The sequence below is a fragment of the Vicia villosa genome, unplaced genomic scaffold (assembly GCF_029867415.1).
Source record: "Vicia villosa cultivar HV-30 ecotype Madison, WI unplaced genomic scaffold, Vvil1.0 ctg.000011F_1_1, whole genome shotgun sequence".
In the NCBI taxonomy this organism is placed as follows: domain Eukaryota; kingdom Viridiplantae; phylum Streptophyta; class Magnoliopsida; order Fabales; family Fabaceae; genus Vicia; species Vicia villosa.
In genome coordinates, this window is record NW_026704941.1 from 2,120,745 (window position 1) to 2,140,102 (window position 19,358).

The window sequence follows — 19,358 nt, forward strand, 5'->3', positions numbered from 1 at the left end:
CAGGGGTGGTTCCATTCTATGTCAAGTAATATGCAATGACCTAACCATATGAAATTGGATCTATATGAAATTGAATATATATATATATATATATATATATATATATATATATATATATATATATATATATATATATATATATATATATATATATATATATTACAAATTGAATATATGAAGAAATTTTAAGAGAAGTACCTGCCTGTGTGCCTGCTGCTTGAAAGTGACGTGATGAGAGAGGGTAACTGAGAGAGAAGACGGGCGGCAGTACATAATTTGTTTTTTTTTTTAAATTTTTATTCAAAGTCTGGATTGGGCTACCTGGACCATTGGGTATTCATCTATTTTAATTTTTACATCCTTACTTTTACTAATTTTGCCCCTGGTTTCGTTTAAAAATCGTCTATTAAATTGAGAGAAATACAAAAAAATTAGGGGTTGAACCCGGGCGCATGTCCGGGGTCGCTGGGCTATAGAACCGCCCCTGGTGGACAACTTCTTTTTCTTGAATAACACTTTATTCATAGTGCATTTGTTATTTCCATTTTCCTAGATTGCTGTTGGTTCAAAATACAGAATGATGTATCGTGCGATGGTCTTTAAACCCAAATTTACTATGGGAACGATGGTGTGTACTTAGCAGTATTACATACACCCTTTTGTGTTAGGTACAAATTAAAAGTTGGCCCAGTTTTGTGCGAAGACCCACTAAGAGCAAGATGTGGTTCCATTTTTGTGCGAAGGTCCACTGAGAGGAAGATGTGGTTCCACAACGACACGTGTTTCTTTGAGGTGGGTCCCTTCTTATCAAGTCTCTATTTCTTGGAAGCCGCGTCATTTTAACTTGGTCCAACAGTTTTGCTGTCAACACTTATTCCTTTTAAACAAACATCAATCCCCTTGATTTTAGAACTCCCCAGATCTCTAGGCTTGCATTGGATAAAGATTTTCCTTGACCATAACTTATTCTTTTGTTGCGTTTTTTCCTTTGCACCATCAGCTAATCACCATGAACTACATTTATTTTTCTAGATTTTTTGCTTCTATTTTGGTGCTATCAACGCCCACTTTCTGATGAAATTTCCTTCGTCTGTGCTTAGGGACAACGTTGTTTTCCGAAGGGCCTCTTGGTTGTGCCACTGTAGGAACGACTGACTGCATTAGATTATCTAGTGTTTTCTTGCAATCACGGGTGTAATGTCCATAACAACTGCAACTAAACTAAATAATGTGGACCTTCATACTGCACATTGTACCAGTGGCCATTAACATTGAGCTTTCTAACAATCGACAAGGTAAGATCCATCTCCTCACAAATTCTCACAAACCTTCCCTTTTCTATATTCTGGGTGTTGAGTCTTTTTAAGTTTTGCGAGAGGAGATGCAAAGTCTAGAGTCCATCAAGCCAATACAAAATAATGATCAAACAATATCCACGGGCCATCTGACACATTTGTCTCCTTGTCAGCGAACAATTCACACTTGACCTCAAAGAAACCATTATCAACGTTAATGATCTCAAAGTCTCCGATAAGTTTCCAGATTTTGTTTAACCCATTTGTGTTAGGTTTCCCATATGGTAGCCAAACATTTTTAATATTTAAAATTTAGTAAATAATCAAATTATTTTAATCTTTAATTTGTGTTGTAACGACAAACGCTGGAAAAGCAGACACTAAATATTATTAAAATTCAATAAATAGTCAAATTATTTTAAAATTGAACTTAAGTTTTTAAGTTCTCACATTATAGATAAAATTAGGCCATCTAATTTTCTATAGGGAAAAAAATAAAGTAAAATTTATCTTTCATTTCAAAATTGTAAGTAAATTAACCACAACCAATTAAAATCAACCACATACACTAATAATTTTTTATAAAAATTTTATATTTGATTTAATGACTAGTTAATTTTAATCTATGGTTGGTAATTTACTAACAAATTTTCAAAAGCCAATTTAGGCCATACCAAAAAAATCAACAAATCTATTATGTTTCGTATTTGTAAAATATTATCTTAATTTACAAATAATTAGTAAATATTTTTATTTATTTATTAATTACATTTATCTTAATTTGTAACCATGGAAACATCTGTATTTGACTGAAGTTTAAACATGCTAATTAAATTAGTTTTACAGTTAAAATCCAACTCATGCATTAACGTATCATAGAATGTTCAACTAAATTACATTAACAACAAATACTTGTTAAATCCTTTCTGGTATAATCAATTTTGATTCACCAAAAATAGTAAAATAATATTTGTTAATGCTCCCAAAACCTCATAAACCATTCTTAATCATTTTCTTCAAACATAGATTAACAATAACAATTCTTGTAAAACTAATAACGTTAATTAACAATGTCATCTTCAAGCGAAGAAGAAGGTTCCTCCTCCACCTTGGTCGCCATTGATATTGACAAGAACAGCAAGCACGCTGTAAAGTGGGCTGTTGATCATCTCTTGGAGAAGAGCTCTTCATGCACACTCATTCACGTTAAAACCAAATCCTGCAATCGCAGTAATTAATTACCTCTTTGTGTTCATAATTTAGTATAATATTAATAATCTATATTGCATATGGTTTCATAATTTCTTATTTGTTTTGATTTTGTGTTCATGCAGATGAATTTGAATCTGTACCTAAACAAGGCCGCGCGCCAACGGAGGAAGAATTGCATCAGCTTTTTCTTCCTTTTCGAGGATTTTGTGCTCGAAAAGGAGTAAGTATATATTATCACCAGTAATTATAGATTAGAGACTACTAATCTTGATTATATAATAATTAAGTTGGGGATTAATTTCAGATTGTAGCAAAGGAATTGGTGTTGCAAGACTCGGATGTTTCGAGTGCACTTTACGATTACATTATTGATCACTCGATTGTAGACGTTGTTCTCGGTGCTCCTCGCTGGAATAATGCTCTTATAAGGTTTTTCTTTTATCCACTACTAATCAATTCTATGTAGCTCTGACACTTCTAAAAAAAGACGTGTCTGTGTCTGTGTCTGATCGTGTCTGTGTTGAATTAATGCAGGAAATTTAAAGATGTAGATGTGCCAACAAGCTTAATAAAATCTCTGCCAGTGTCTTGCACAGTTCATATTATATCAAAAGGAAAAGTGCAGAATGTTCAAGCAACAGTTCCTATTCACACCATGACAATTTCTAGTCCTAAGCCAAGTTATTTGTCCAAAGATTTGCATAGGTATAAATTACACTTATGTCAAATTTAGTTCGTTTTAAGATTAATTCGTCGATGTTTAGTCCTTAATTTGGTGATTCTATCATGCTTGTTTGTTCAGAACATCGTTCGAGCCTAGACTCGGGCGACGCTTAAGTAACGACGGTGGAACCTTTGGTCAAAACATGGATGCAAGACTAGGATCAAGATGTTTGTCTCAAAGAGATACTTATTCATCAAAAATGTCAATATCAGATGAAAACCAAGATGTAAGTCACTCCTATTTCAATCATCAATGACAATAGTTTGAAAATTCTAAGCATGTATGTATGAGAGAGACTTAAATTTTCTCCTTTGATTGAGTTGTATTTCAGAATGGCACGGAGAGAGAAACAAATAGACTCAAACAAGATCAAAAGTATACAAAGAAGGGTAGGTCTGCGTCGGTTGGTAGAGCAGTCGGTTCTTCGAAACAGAAGGTAATTACTAACATGTTTCAAATTCTACCTCAAATGGTAGCTTTCAGAATAGTATACTAAGAATGAGAACTAAAAAAATGATTCAGGAAATGCAAGAGGAATTGATTAGAAGAAAAGCTAGGCTTATTGAAGAAGCTGCATTGGATTCAACAGAGGCAAATAAGCAGAAAACAAGTGCAGAAGTGGAGACTCAGAAGAGAAAACAAGAAGGAGTAGGAGAAAATGAAGAGAGGATAGGAACATCAAATGAAAATGTAGACAACAGTTATATGTTCAAAACGTATAGTATTGAAGAAATTGAAATTGGAACAAATTACTTTGATCCTGATGGCAAAATTGGTGAAGGTGGATATGGACCTGTTTTCAAAGGAGTACTTGATAACACTGATGTTGCAGTTAAGGCCTTAAGACCAGACATAACTCAAGGGGAGAAGCAATTTCATCAAGAGGTAACTTCTTTTGCAAGATACAAGAAGCATAAAATTTATGGTTTTAACAAATTTATATTTTTTTGTCGATATAAGTATATACCACTTTTCGCTTTTAGTCCCTATAAAAATTTCTTGACTCCAATGCAGGTCCTTGTTTTAGGCTCTATAAGACATCCCAACATTGTAGTACTTTTAGGCGCGTGTCCGGAATTCGGGTGCCTCGTATACGAGTACCTAGAGAACGGAAGCTTAGAAGATCGCCTTTATCAAAAGGACAACACGCCTCCGATCCCATGGAGGACTAGATTCAAAATAGCAGCAGAGATTGCAACAGGCCTTCTTTTCCTTCACCAAACAAAACCAGAACCTGTCGTGCATCGCGATCTCAAGCCAGCAAACATTCTCCTAGACAGAAACTACATAAGCAAGATCACCGATGTTGGTTTGGCGAGACTAGTCCCTCCTTCTATCGCCAACAAAACAACTCAATATCATAAGACAGCTGCGGCGGGAACATTTTGCTATATTGATCCGGAGTATCAACAAACGGGACTATTAGGCGTAAAGTCAGACATATATTCATTAGGAGTGATGTTCCTACAGATCATTACTGGAAAGCCTCCTATCGGCGTGGCTCGTCTGGTTGAAGAGGCCATTGAGAACGATAATCTTGCAGCGGTTTTAGACCCGAATGTGGCCGATTGGCCGGTCGAAGAGGCTTTATCATTTGCTAAAATGGCATTGAAGTGTTGTGAGATGAGAAAAAGGGATAGACCAGCTCTTGCTACTGTGATTTTGCCAGAGCTTATTAGACTAAGAGATCTATAACTGGATTACAACACAGGTTTATGGAGCATGCATGCATGATGCATATGTTATTTGTGGAAACTAGCACTTATCTTGGCACCAACATGGGAAGCATGTTAAAGAGGATGATGATGATCAAGGTTGAGGTGATTAAGAATATTGTCCCAAGAAAGTATTATCACTTTTTAAAAAAGAAATGTATTTCTCATGAGTTTTTCATTTGTATAAATATATGTATCCATGAATGTGTATTCTTTTTAACTATTTAGGGAAATTTGAAACAGGTAGTTTTTTTAATAAATTTAATTGTTTGTTAAATCTTTATCTTTTGGCACCTTAGTGAGAGGTTTATTTTTAAAGTTTCTTAATTCACTCATTTATATATTTAAATTTATTAAAATATGTTATTTAAATGAATCATTAAACACACATTAATGTATTTCACTTAAAAAAGATTTTTTTTTAGAACAATGAGCTTACTCCATTGTATTTTGAAAAGTTAAATTAAATGAGTGTAAATTGTTGGTATAAGGTTTAATCTATACCAACAATACTTATTTATACTTCTTTTAATATATTGTTGTAGATAACTTTATAAAAATGAATTTAATATTAATTTATCAAACTTAATGTCCTTTGATTTATAAGTTGCTCGATTGGTATAGAAGTGTAAAATCAAACATTTCTTCGTCTTTTTGATTTATAAGTTGATCGATTGACATTGAAAAGAAAATGTAATGTTTTTATAAATTCAGGGATTGTCTTTCCAAACCTCAACAACGAGCTATCCCTAATTTTTACTATTTAATTATGTTCTGTTGCAGAAATATGAAACGAAAATTACAATCACAGTGCTTCTTAAACTAGAGGTAACGGTTTGGTCTGATACTGTTAACGGGTGTTTGCTATCTCATACTATCTATCGACCTAGGGGGTGCTTGCATGGTTAGAGCACCATTATCGGTGCCATGTAAGCGTTGATTCACGTTTTCCTATTGTCATGAATCAATTGATATTTAACTTTTGTTTACGTTCTTTAGTTGGTGAACGTTTGTCTGCAAAACAATGTTCTTTAACTCATCAATTGAATTAAAAAATATGATATGATTAAATGTATGGTATATTGAGGTATATAATGTGACCCACTTTAACTTTTTTATGAGTTATATGGATATTTGGAAAATGTAGATAAATTGTTTAAATAAATGAAAAGTGTAAAATAATATTAAAAAATTAAGGAGGATCCATTTAAAGAATCCAAATAAGTTTGATAGTGAAAGTGGAGATTAGAGATTATGTATTTGAGAATCATTTACAAAGGTATTTATACCTTGGAGATTAGAGATTGTATATCTGAGAACTCTTTACAAAGGTATTTATACCTTTGGCCGACACAGAGTAATGGTCTCGCGTCTTTGGCCGACACGAAACAATTGTCCTCGAGACTCATCGGGCATGTTTGTTGTTGGGGGAGTCTTTCAATAGTAGTGGTCGGCCTCAAAGAACGTCCATCCGAGCGTCAGATGACTGCGTCGCTTTTGTTTTCTCAAAGCATGATGCGAACGTGAGCATTAAATGCAATCTCATTATTCAAACGTTTCACCGTTTTTCTTTGACGTGTGACCTAAAAAAGTATGGGGTGACATGACACAGCTTTCTGTGTACTTGAGTACACTCGAATGTGGTTGTCTTCCCCAGTTGAAATTTGACCGTCAATTTATCCTTTTTTTTCCTACTTTTGATTGTCTTTGCTTATATAAAGATGGTGAGAGACCGTGGGAATTTTTTTTAGTTGTCTTGTACACTGAGTTTCCCTTGTCTCTTTGAGTTCTTTCTCCTTTTACTTGAGAGAACTTGCTTCTAGAGTAATTGTCATTTCACGTTCATACTTTTAAAGCATTTAAGCTTCGATTTTTCAGCCATCTTCGTTGTTTCAGCACCTTCGCCCTCCTACTTCAAGGCACCTTCTCTTCTCCTCAGCTTTTACTCAAGTTTTTATTGCATTTTTATTACGATGAGTGGTAACCCTGTTATTGTCGAGAGTGACTCAGAGTGTAGTGTATATTCGTATTTGAAGAAGCGAATGGAGTTTGAATCGCATTCCTTCCCATCTGTCAGTGGGGATTTTGAATCAGGAATCATCATTTTGAGTGATGTTTCGAAGATGGAAGAATCACCTAGAGAATCCATTTCAGACGAAGCTATCTCTATGAATACTTTAAAATCTTTATTTCCAATAAAATGCGACGGGGTAAAAACCTTGTAAAGAGAACGATGCTTCCTTCTATCTTAACCGAGACAGAAATAGAGGTTTCCCGTGAAAGGAGGGAACATGTCAATCGCTTTATCAAAACATATCGGAAGTCAACTAGTCATAACCCTAGTAATGCTGAAATTGCTCATCATATGGAGTGCCGAAGGCGACATGATGTCGTGTCTTGGGTCAATCCCGATGACCATCATAGAGAAAACATAATGGCTTGTAGGGGTCTTCGACTAATACAGCCTACTAACGCGAATAGGTGCCATTGGGTAGACGATGAAATATTTGGGACTCCTTCTATCTTGAACACCGTCGAAGCTATAACCCAGGTCAAAATCACGGTTGGTAATTCCCCTAATTGGGAAATTGGGTCGGTGTTAACCTGAGATTTTTGACTCATCTATTAGCATGATATTTTTGACTCAAGCATATTTCGACATGAACGAGGATGCGAGATAAATATGCAGGCTGGGTGCTGATGGCTAAATCATGTTTTCGACGCCAACATCACAAGAATTCAATAGTAATCAACATGATTCTCGACAGAGGCAGTTGGAGGAATTGAAGATGTTTTTTGACAGAAGTAATGGTTTTACAGCAGTTTAAAAAATTGAAGACGCGTAGAAGCAAAGCAGGAGACAAAAGGCCACATAATAGTGTACGTGCCAAATGTAGGAGAGTCAACCACTGTGGACAGTTATTAATGTACATAGTATATAAACAGATCTCGTCTATGTGACGAGGGTTCACATTTTTTCATTGTTGTTCTCTATAGAATTCAAACATTCAAGTTACAGAGATAAAATAACTTGTGAGAAATATATGAACTTGCGTCTCACTTTTAATTCAAACAATTTCATATTTTTCTTAGTTTGCTTTATTTATTTAAACGTTTCTGCATTTATTTTCTTCAATCTCTACATTGAAAACCTTTAAGCACTAATACAATTTCTCAAACTCTTGCACAAATTGTCCTTAGAATTTTTTTCGAGCTAAATTCCTTAAGTGAACGAAAACTTGTGATTTGTTTTACTAAAAATACCAATAAACAAATTGGCATGCCTGGTGGGACCCTTTCGTGCGATTTTTTTACTTTTGCAGAAGAGTGTTTGTGCTTTTATTTTTTCGTTTTGTTTTTCATGTGTGTATTGTTCTCGACGTTTGAGTGTTTATGCGTCTGAGGAGTGGTAAAATTCTTGAGATGGCTCGTCAATCGTAAAAAAAATCCTTCCCTTTCCCAGAACAACGCTCGAAATGCATAGGGGAAACCAATCGAAGCAATGTTTGGTGGTGCGGGTACTTCAACGTCTGTTGGAGTAACCGCTCCTTATGTGATTCAAACGCCACTACGACAGTTTCGACGATGTTACCACAAGTGGTGTATCCTCCACCTTAACCAACAAGTTATCCAACTACACTCAGGGTTACACAAACAACTATAGGAGACCCTAGATCTCCATTTCTCCCAAGCTTTACGCTACCCTATAGTAGTAAGGAATATTCATATTGCATGCCAACTGCAATGATGGGATGCCTATAAACTAATGCATCTACGTATGCAGATAATGCAATGACTATTGCATCTCCTCTTAATCAATACTTAGCATTAGGATCTGATATAAGAAATCATATATCGTTCAAGTTATGCCACCCTTAACTACTAGTTCCCTCTTGGTTGTGAGGCAAAAAATGGATGATAGTAACCATGTTATGGTTAATATACTTACACAACAAATTGGTAGTGTGTTTAATCCTCTAATCCAAAACACAAACCATATTTACCAATAATTTGCGCATCAAATGGGTCGATGCTAAATTTATTTGGTGCTCCTCAAGAACCCATTCAGCCAGTTCCTAATAACCAAGTTCCACAGCAAGTTAGGCCTCAACCTGTCGAAATGCACTCACACAATCTTAAAGGTTCTATTCGGAGACATATGAGCCTTCAAGATTAACCTTCCACGTGAGTCGAAAACTCTCACCAGCTTATCTTCAAATGAAACTATGTAATTCTTTTCGACCAACTGCCCTATGCTGAGAAAATTGCTTTTCATGCCTGGTATATAGTATACAATACATTGGAAATTATTGACCTTTTTCCATCTTTCCTCAATTTAGAACATCACCAATACCTTCAGTTGCTAGAGTATAGTCATTTGCAAAATTCACCATGTTCTTCATTGAGGGTTTTATGTTAACAAACCAATCTTTCCTACCAGTCATGTGTGATGAGCAACCTGAGTCCAAATACCATTGGTTCTTGAATTTTTCTTCATCTCTTGTTGTGCCCATCAACAACATCTCTTCTTCTTCATGCTTTGCAAGCTTTGCATCATTTTCTTGATTCTTTTATTTTTCAAGACAATCACTAGAGTAGTAACCATACTTCTGATAATTAAAACACTGAATGTGGATTTTGTCAGGTTTTCCTCCACCACCTATTCATCTACCTGCAACATCACCTTTGTGGTTGCTTTGGTATGAGGGTTTTCTTTGATTATGCAAATTTCCTTCTTGTTGGTTTCCTCTTCCAATCAAGTTGTTATAGCCTCATCTACCTTTTTTATCGAACCATTTTTCTTTGCCTTTCTTTTCTCTTGCTGATTATGCCTGCAGAGTCACATCACTCTTCAACTTGCCTGTAGCTCTTTCAGTCATTATTTGTTCATGAGATTCAAGCGTCTCTTGAAGCTCTTCTTTTGTCAATATTGATAAATCTTTAGATTCTTCTATGGCTTCTAGCACGTGATCGAATTTTGGAGCCAGTGACCTCAAGATCTTTTCGACAATTGATCTTGATGTTAGCGCTTCTCCATATACCTTGATTTGATTCACCAATTTTGTAACCCTAATGAAGAAATCAGTTACGCTTTCACTTTCTTCCATCTGAAGCAATTCACACGTTCTTTTGTGAGTTTATAACCTCCCCTCTTTCACCTTCTCAGTGCCTCCAAACGATTTCTCCAGAATATCTCATGCTTCTTTCGTTGTTTCTACATCACTCAGCTTTTAAAAGTTATCTGGATTATCACATTGATGAATTATAAAGAGAGCTTTATAACCAATCTTCCTCAATTGTTTATGTGCAGCCTTTTATTCATCTGTAGCATTCTCTCCAATTAGTGTTACTTCATTCTTCATAATATCCCAAAGGTCTTGATAGTAGAAGACAATCTTCACCTACTTACACCAATTCTCATAATCCTTATCTTTTAGAATTGGGATATTTGTTAGAAAATTTTTGTTCGAATGATTCATCGCGCTATGCTTCCCAAGAATCACATCCAGTGCTCTAGATGCCAGATGTTAGAATTAAGTCCCAAACTTTGAGATAATCCGAATCAATCTTTTTGATTAATTACGTCTCTCGTTCTTCACACTTCACTTGAATGATTCAACCACACATTGGTTGTAATATGATTTTGATGCGCAAAGATTATGAGAGAAGATAATTGAGAGAGAAGAGAGAAAGATGAAAGCTAGGGTTTTTTTGGGAGAGAAGAAGAAGATATTATTGATTCTCAATTCTAAGTAAATTGTATTTCATTCACAAATAAGGTGTCTCCCTATTTATAGTTGAGTTTGCTTGTCCATCAAGAAAACTCTAACAAAGAATTATATATTCAACAATAATGACACTATGCGACGAAAAAAGAAGGCCGCCCAAACGGGTAAGGATCCTCTTCATTTCCTAAAAGAAATTGAGAACTCCATTACTATAGTTTCATGTGTATAAAGTCAAATAAATATTAATTATATGTCAGATGTCTTAGATATACGTGTTTTTTACACACAAAACTATATAGTAATGAAGAAAATGAAGAGACAAAGAAATAGAGAGAATCTTAACACCACTCAAACATTAGGAACATTAGAACTAAAATGGATAATATTGAAAAAGAAAAAAAAAAAGGAGATGTGGTATTTGTCGCAAAATCGGCTGCGCAAAAAAATTCAAATAAGACTTGAACTTCTACCTAATTGTATTTGTTGTTTTAGTTCATCTTACAATGAACTTATTAGATACTAACATGTAATTTCTTTCAACAACGTCAACCTAATATATTTAAAACTTAAATCTTCCATTTACAACCCAACAACGACTGGAACAACACACAAATTTAAAATAAAGTTACATCAAATCAAGTCTATCATTCGTCAAAGTTATGTATGAACAACGTTATTATATTTTTCTAACCTTTTTAATTTCACCACCTAATTGTCGAAAATTTGTGTTGAAGGCTGAAACCAATCTTCTAAAATTCTAATGCGGATTTAGACAGACGCTCATCTGCTTATCCGTTTCAAAAAATACAACTGACCAAACTGACATGATTAAGAGTCTGTTTGGTAAGACAAAAAAAAGAGCTTTTAGCTTTTAGCTTTTAGCTTTTCAGCTCATATTAATAAAAAAGCTCTGTTTGGTAACTCTATTTTAGCTTTTAGCTTGTAGCTTTTTTACTAGCTTTTAGCTTTTTTTTCAAAAGCTAATTGAAGTAGCTTTTGAGCTTGTAGCTTTTAGCTTGTGAGTTTTTCTTCCATTAATACCCTTATTATTTTAACTAAAATATATTATTACCCTCATTAATTAAAATGTCATTAATGTCATTTTGTATTTATCAGCTAATGAAACAGCTAATTTACCAAACACTCACATTAGCTTATCAGCTATCAGCTACCAGCTACCAGCTAAAAGCTACCAGCTACCAGCTAAAAGCTATCAGCTATCAGCTAATTTTACCAAACAGAGTCTTATGTGAAGTTAGCACAAAGAAAAATAATGATACTACCTTCTTACACACCCCTATTTATAGGAAATGATACCATAATTCAAATGTCGGAAACCATTCAAAAAAAAATTGTGGGCGGAAAAATATTAAACAATAATTTTATTTTCATTTTTTATTATTTTTATTTTTTCAAGTTTCTATTAATTAAATTTATTAATTATTAGATATTAAAATATATTATAAAAGTACAATACCAAAAAAGGTACTTTTATTAATTTTTTTGTATTTTAATTAATAAATTATAATTATTTATTTTATTTATTTAATTATCTAAGAACATTAAAATATATCAAATAAATTAAAAAACAAAAAAAATAATAACACGTCTATCTCAGATATACAGGCTTCCGCCATTTGTCTTGAAAGAAGGCTTTTTTATTTTAAAAAAATAGAAAAAAGTAGCCGACTGAAAATTAAATATCAATTGACAATTGGTAAATAAATTTTTAAAATGTGGTCAAACACTCAATAATTGTAAGTTCATATTAAATATTCATGCATTCAATCTACTACTATATATACATTATTTTATGCCATTATCTTTCTCAATTCATCAATTGACTACATTACTTCAAAAATCATTTTATGTTCATGAATATATGCCAAAAAGAACGTAGAAGCTGCAGCAAAAGTTGGATCAATGTCAAGGGAGGAGAAGAAAGAACTTGTTGAAACAGAAGAAAATGCCCTAAGAAATGATATAAAAGACCTAGAGACATGGGTATGTTTACTTTTCTCACTGTTACTTTCATATTTTTTAGATGTTTGAGTTATACACTTAATTTTTCTCAAACTCTAATATATTTCATTTTTATTTGGTAAAAAATTTATCAAGATTAAATTAAAATTAAATTAAATTTTATAAAATATTTGTTAATGTTAACCTATAATTGAATACAAAATTTAATTGTTTTGTCATGAACATGACTATCTTATATTTGATCTATAAAATTTTAAAACGCTTTTTTAAGGTAATGGGTGATTTTTACGGAAGAATAAAATACTTATTTTAGATATTTTTATTCTTTTGCAAATAAATTTATTTTTAATATTTTTTCTATTTTAAATAAACAATTATTCTATTAAAAAATTTAAATAAATTTCAAATCATTTTATAATACTAATAAAATATTAATGTTTTTATATTTTTTTACTATTTATTATTCTATCTTCCTACAACAGTTTTAATTTTTATTCTCATATTATTAATGATCAATAATAATTTTTATTTAAAACAATAATTCATAAATATAAAAAGATCTATACACAACAATAAAATTTCATAATTTTAATAATCCATCATTTATTCCAATTTTTCCTCTTATCAATAAATTCTTTCATAGGTTGATTTAATGGAGACCATGGACGATAAGCAGCTAGAGTGTTATCTAAAAAATAATCCAGATGATTCAAAAAAGCCAAGGGACCAAAATATGAAGAAAAAGGTAACAATATGGTTTTAGTTTCATATTATTTTACAAGTGAAAGTAAAATATTTAGAAAAGTTATACAAAATAATTAATTGATTTCCTTTAATTTTAAATGTTAATAAATAGAGTATTTTCAAATAAATAAAATATTCAAAGAATATGTCTTCTTTAATTTATTTTTTTAAAAAACTTTGAATTCGAACATGATATTGACTAATTCAAAAAGACAAATTTTATCGTTTATTATCCATGATTCATTTAAAGACAGAGCCTAATCAAACACAAAAGTTATTTATACTAAAATTCGAATATGAAATTATAAAGAGAAAACACTTTCAAGTCTCAAATACTTTTAATTATGTAGCACAAGATTTTCTTTTATATATATATATATATATATATATATATATATATATATATATATATATATATATATATATATATATATATATATATATATATAATGATTTTTTTATTATAAATTAATAACATTTAATATGAGGATGAAATAAATTACAATCTCAATTTTTTATTATATGTTATTTTGTTACTTTCACGTTTATTTAAAAATATAATTAATATTGCATGAAAAAAATATGAAGTATTTCATAAAATCATCCTTTATTACTAGAGTTTGATATCATTTATTAAAGGTATAAGAAAATTAAATTAATTATTTTAAAGCTGTGGTTGTCTTTTGATAATAATACACTTTACACTTTACAGGTTGAAAGCACTAGCAAATCGAAATCATCAAACTCTACTGGGATAATGGCTTCAGTTTGGAAGTTTGATAAGAATTTGAACTAAATATTCTTCTCTTGTATTTCTATATCCTATAAACTAATAAAATAGTACTTCAATAATATCTTATTGTTGCACTCACATCAATTATATATGTATTTTTTCTGTGTTGGAAAACTATGATTTATTAACAGGATTTCTATATCCTATGATTTTATAATGAAAGTATATATAATTATGACGTGTTCATTAAATTAATTAATTTATATCATTATTAAGTAATTTAAAATTTATAAAATATTTTATTGAACAATTTAATATAATTATTTGTAATTTGTTTTTGTAATTTTTTTATTGCAAGTGAAAAGGAATGGTGTCTTGAATAAAGCAAATGAGGGGGCTGGTTTATTTGAGGAATCCTCGTCACATATCAATGGCATCATGAAAGATGATATTCATTACTTTCTTATATATTGTGAAGTCGCATTCTTCAAATCGAACCTTCCGTCTCACAGCTTTTATGCGGATGACACTCTTATTTTTTGCAAAGGTTCCAAAAAAATGTTTGGGCTTTTTTCGATCTTTTTTCTTCTTATGCTAGTGCTTTTGGGCAGGTGTTTATTCTCTCCAAATCCTCTCTCTTTACGGGTGGCATAAATAGTCGTAAAGCTTAAAAGCTATTAGAGTTTACTGATCTAGGGGCGCCCATTTTTAAAGGTAGAATTAAACTTGGATATTTGCAACCTCTTGCGGACAGAATTATCTCGAAATTTTTGACTTGGAAAGGCACCTCTCTCTCCATAGCGGGTAGAGCAGTGCTTGTTCAATCGGTTATCAACTCTATGCTTACTCATAATATGGGAATTTATTCTTGGCCTTCATATCTTCTTAAGAGCATTAAACGTGTGTCTCACAATTTCTTTTGGAGTGAGAATGTTAATAATCGTAAATTAATCACGGTCACTTGGAATAAGATTTGTCAACCTAGAGCTAGTGGGGGTCTAAATGTTCGCTCCCTGTTTTGTTTAAATGAAGCGACTAGTCTAAAACTTTGTTGGGAGTTTCTTAACTCAATCTGAGGATTGCGCTGTGATTCTTCGTGGAAGGGTATTGAGAAATTATGGGCATATAACTCATCAAATTCCCTCTTCTATTTGGCTCAATATAAACCACATATTTCCGTTGTTTTAGAGAATTCTTCTTGGTTTTTGAGTAATGACAAGCGGATTAAGTTATGGAAAGATTCGTGGCAGGTACACCGTTTATTTTGAACCTTAATAAGCAAACAACTTTGGACCTCAACATTAACCTCGACATGCGGGTTTCGGAGATTTTTGTCAACAACTCTTGGAATGTTCCGTTAGCATGGTAAGATTTCTTCCCCTTCTTAGAAGAAAGGCTAATATGTCTTTTCTTTGTTGATAATTTGAAGGATGACATGCTTTGTTGGAAACACTCTACTATTGGAATTTTGGATTCAAAAGAAGCGTTCAGATTTATTACAAAACAAACCACTTCTCTTCCTTAGGTAGCTTCGTTATGGAGTCGCTTTATTCCTCCTTCTAATTCATTGCTAGTGTGGAAGCTTCATCATAACAAAATTCCTACTGATGAGCAATTACGGGTTCGAGGTTTCAAAATAGTTTCTAAATGTTATAACTGCAACTATCATACTGAAGATACAAAACATCTGTTTTTTATTTGTGTTTTCGCTAGCAAATTTTGGAGCTGGATTTGTCATATTTTAAACCTGCAAGTTATGGTTACGACAATTAATTTTTGGAAGCTCTCTGACAATGCGTCCTCTCCTCAGAGTGTGTTTGCGATTAATGCCGCATTTATTTTTGGGCTGAATGCGATTTGGGCCGCTAGAAATTATGTCCATTATCATCACAAGGCTCCACTTTTCCACTATGTTTGTGCGTCTGTGGCGGCTAAGGTGAAGCTTTTTTGCACTGCTGCCAAGCTTCCCTTTCGTCATAGTGTGTTTGATTTTCTGGTGCTTAAAGATTTTCATATTCCTACTAATCTGTCGCGTGCTCCTTTAGTTAAATAGCTCTTTGGCATCCACATTTTCAAAGATGGATGAAATGTAATGTCAGCGGTTCTTTTGTCATGGGTGCTTCTTCCTCGGGCTGCGGTGGCATGTTTCGGTGTAATTCCGGGGAGTTCTCTTTTGCTTTTGCAGAGCCTCTACCTTGGACTAACTCATTCACTGCGAAATTCTACAGTGTCCTGAGAGGGATTGAAATAGCTTTTGGCAGGAGCTGGTCAAACCTTTGGGTTGAGCCTGATTCCACTACTGTGGTGAATGCTTTTTGTTTGGCTAATGAGGCCTTAATCCCATGGCATCCTCGTAATAGATGAAATTATTGCTCGACTCTTTTATTAGACATGAATTTTATTATATCTCACATTTGCAGGTAAGTCAATAGTTGTGCGGATTTTTTTGCTAACTTAGGCCGCACGGCTACGATCTTCACTCTTTTTGATTCTTTACCTATTTATCCAAAAAAAAATTGAATGATCTAACGAACCATTCATAGATCCTCAGGGCACATGGGAATCTCAAGGTCGTTTTAGTTAAAGTGAAAAAGATAATTCTAGTGTTTGTAATCGGTCACTGTCGGACGGTAATCGCTTAACCCCTTTGTAGATTTCAAATAGAATTATTCTATAATCAATTACAACTTTAGTGTAAAGTTGAAACACAATTTAGGTAGAATCGTTTTATGACCAGTTATAGCTTTGGTATAACTGGTTACTAACTGTGGCAACGGACCAGAAGCGCTCATTAACCGGTTAGAGCTTTGGTATAACTAGTTACAACTATTAATTTTTTGTTTTTCTATATTGTTAATTGTACCTCAAGTCATGTATTTGTATATATACCTTTTAGGTATCTCATTAATGATAATGCCTCATATTTTCAATTCAATCGCTTTCTCTGATTCTCTCACTCTCTTCCTCTCCATACTCAATTATTCACCATCCTTGTGGTTTCAAGTTCCAACATTTGACATTAAGAGTCTGATTCGATCCATCAAACACCTAGTGTGCAAAAATGATCTATGTTTCTAATGAAAGAATTCATTCAAATTTACCTATCCCTTTGTTAATTGATATTTTCGACACAACCTGAATAAGAGGTTTAAAGACAAATCTCAGTGGTGATAAATTAACTTGAGTTATACTCTAATTGAAATGGGTTATGGTCGACTAAAAGACTTGTTTTTCTGGGTTGCATATGATCGAAACATACTGTGAAATATCGGTCAAAATATGAGTCTCATCACCAAGTCGAGTCAAAAATAGGATGCTCGAATTATGAGACTTAGGGAAATTTAGAGACTTTCAGTGTAATGTTACCACTATAGATGTTAACATTGTCGAAGAAGTGGAAAATGGATAAGATCAGATAGCTACTAAGGACACATGGATGTTTTTTTGGGAATGAAGGACACATGCGAATGAAGACGTTCCAGACGATGTTTAGTCGACCGTTGGTGATGGTTACGTTAGAACTAGTATAGAAGTAGTTCATGATTGTAGGATTAGGGGTCCGCAATTTTACAAAAATTCTAATATACTCAATGTATCTAAGTGACAGCGAGAAAAGAGTTATTTGAATCAATGTATGCATTTGCGTTCCATTTATGAATTCAATTTTCGTTTATTTTGTCTCGTATTTATTGCATTCAATCTTTTCTTTTAATTTCGACATTTATTGTCAAATATATTTCAAACTTATGATTTTTGTACAATTCGTCATAAGATCTTATCGAGTTTAATCCTTTAAGTAAAATCAAACTTGTCTTTGTTTACCAAAATTTTCAGTAAATAAGTTGGCACACCCAATTAGACCTTTGTGTGATTTTTTTTTTTATTTTTTAAATAAATCTACATGTAAGTTCCTCGTTTATGAGACTTCTCAAAGTCTAAAGTATGTATGAGATTGAGGACTAGTAAGATAATCAAAAATTACGCAAGCAGAACAACTATAAGATACATCATAATTGTTCATCAAATTTTTTAAATAAATTATCAGAAGTTTTGTTCAAACTTTTAAATTCAAATTTATTCATGGACAGTTTAAGAATGAGTTTCATATTCAACTTGGGGTGGCAAGTTAAATGATCGTCAAGAAGTCATCAATGTTAACGATTAACTATTAGTTGAGTAAAAGTGATAAAAAAATTAAGAGTATATTTATATTGACTTATTTGACTTTATTTAATAACATAAATTTTGAGGCATTACCAAGACTTTATCAAAAACAATTTATAACATTTTTCATAATTTTTTTTTAAATTCTATATAAAAAATAATTTTATAATTTGTTATTAGAAAGAATTTATATAATCTCATTCATAAGCGCTTATACAAACATGACTTAATATTAGAGCTGTCAAAATGGGCTCGGCCCATCGGGCCGGCCCATAAGCCCTACAATTTAGCGCGGGTCGGGCAGCAAAATACCTTAAAAAAACACGACCCTGTCTTTTTGGGTCAGCACACCGGGCCTATGTTTTTTATGGGCTGGGCCGGGTCAAGCGGGCTTCGGGCTGGCCCACTAAAAAAAATTTTTGGTAAATTTTGGAGAAAAAAGATTGAGATAAGACATGATTTCATAAATGTGTTTTCAAGTGATAAAGAAAAATTAAAGAGGATGAAGATATATTTTCAAGATGATGCAATCAAGGAAATGGTTGTGAGATGGAGAAAAAATTTGATAAGTATTGATGATAATATTAAGTTACTTTGTACTTTTACATGGATGATTTTGTGGTATATATATATATATATATATATATATATATATATATAGGGAGCATATCAAGTGAGAGCATTTTTAAATGAGAGGGTGAGAGGAATAAATATCAACCTTTAGATTCATCAAGAGAGAGAAATTAATAGCCACATTAATGTATTAACATTATCTCTCTTGATGAATCTAAAGGTTGATATTTATTCCTCCCATCTCTCATTTAAAAATGCTCTCACTTTGATATGCTCCCTATATATATATATATATATATATATATATATATATATATATATATATATATATATATATATATATATATATATATATATATATATATATATATATAGTTAAATATTTTAAACATTACTTATATACATTTATGATGACTCTCTACTTATGTTGTGTTGCGTTTATCCATTACATCCTTTTTATAAAATTAAAATTATAATATTGAAATA

At 32.4% G+C, this 19,358-nt stretch overlaps 1 protein-coding gene across 1 annotated transcript; it reads left to right on the plus strand.

The window, feature by feature from the left end:
* The first annotated feature begins 2,365 nt into the window (after window positions 1–2,365).
* On the plus strand, window positions 2,366–4,926 carry LOC131621764 (U-box domain-containing protein 34-like). The gene is made up of 8 exons (XM_058892811.1): window positions 2,366–2,525; window positions 2,630–2,727; window positions 2,812–2,936; window positions 3,042–3,212; window positions 3,310–3,457; window positions 3,563–3,681; window positions 3,867–4,116; window positions 4,246–4,926. The coding sequence occupies exons 1-8, from the start codon at window positions 2,366–2,368 to the stop codon at window positions 4,924–4,926; spliced, it is 1,752 nt and encodes a 583-aa protein (XP_058748794.1).
* Window positions 4,927–19,358: the final 14,432 nt, after the last annotated feature.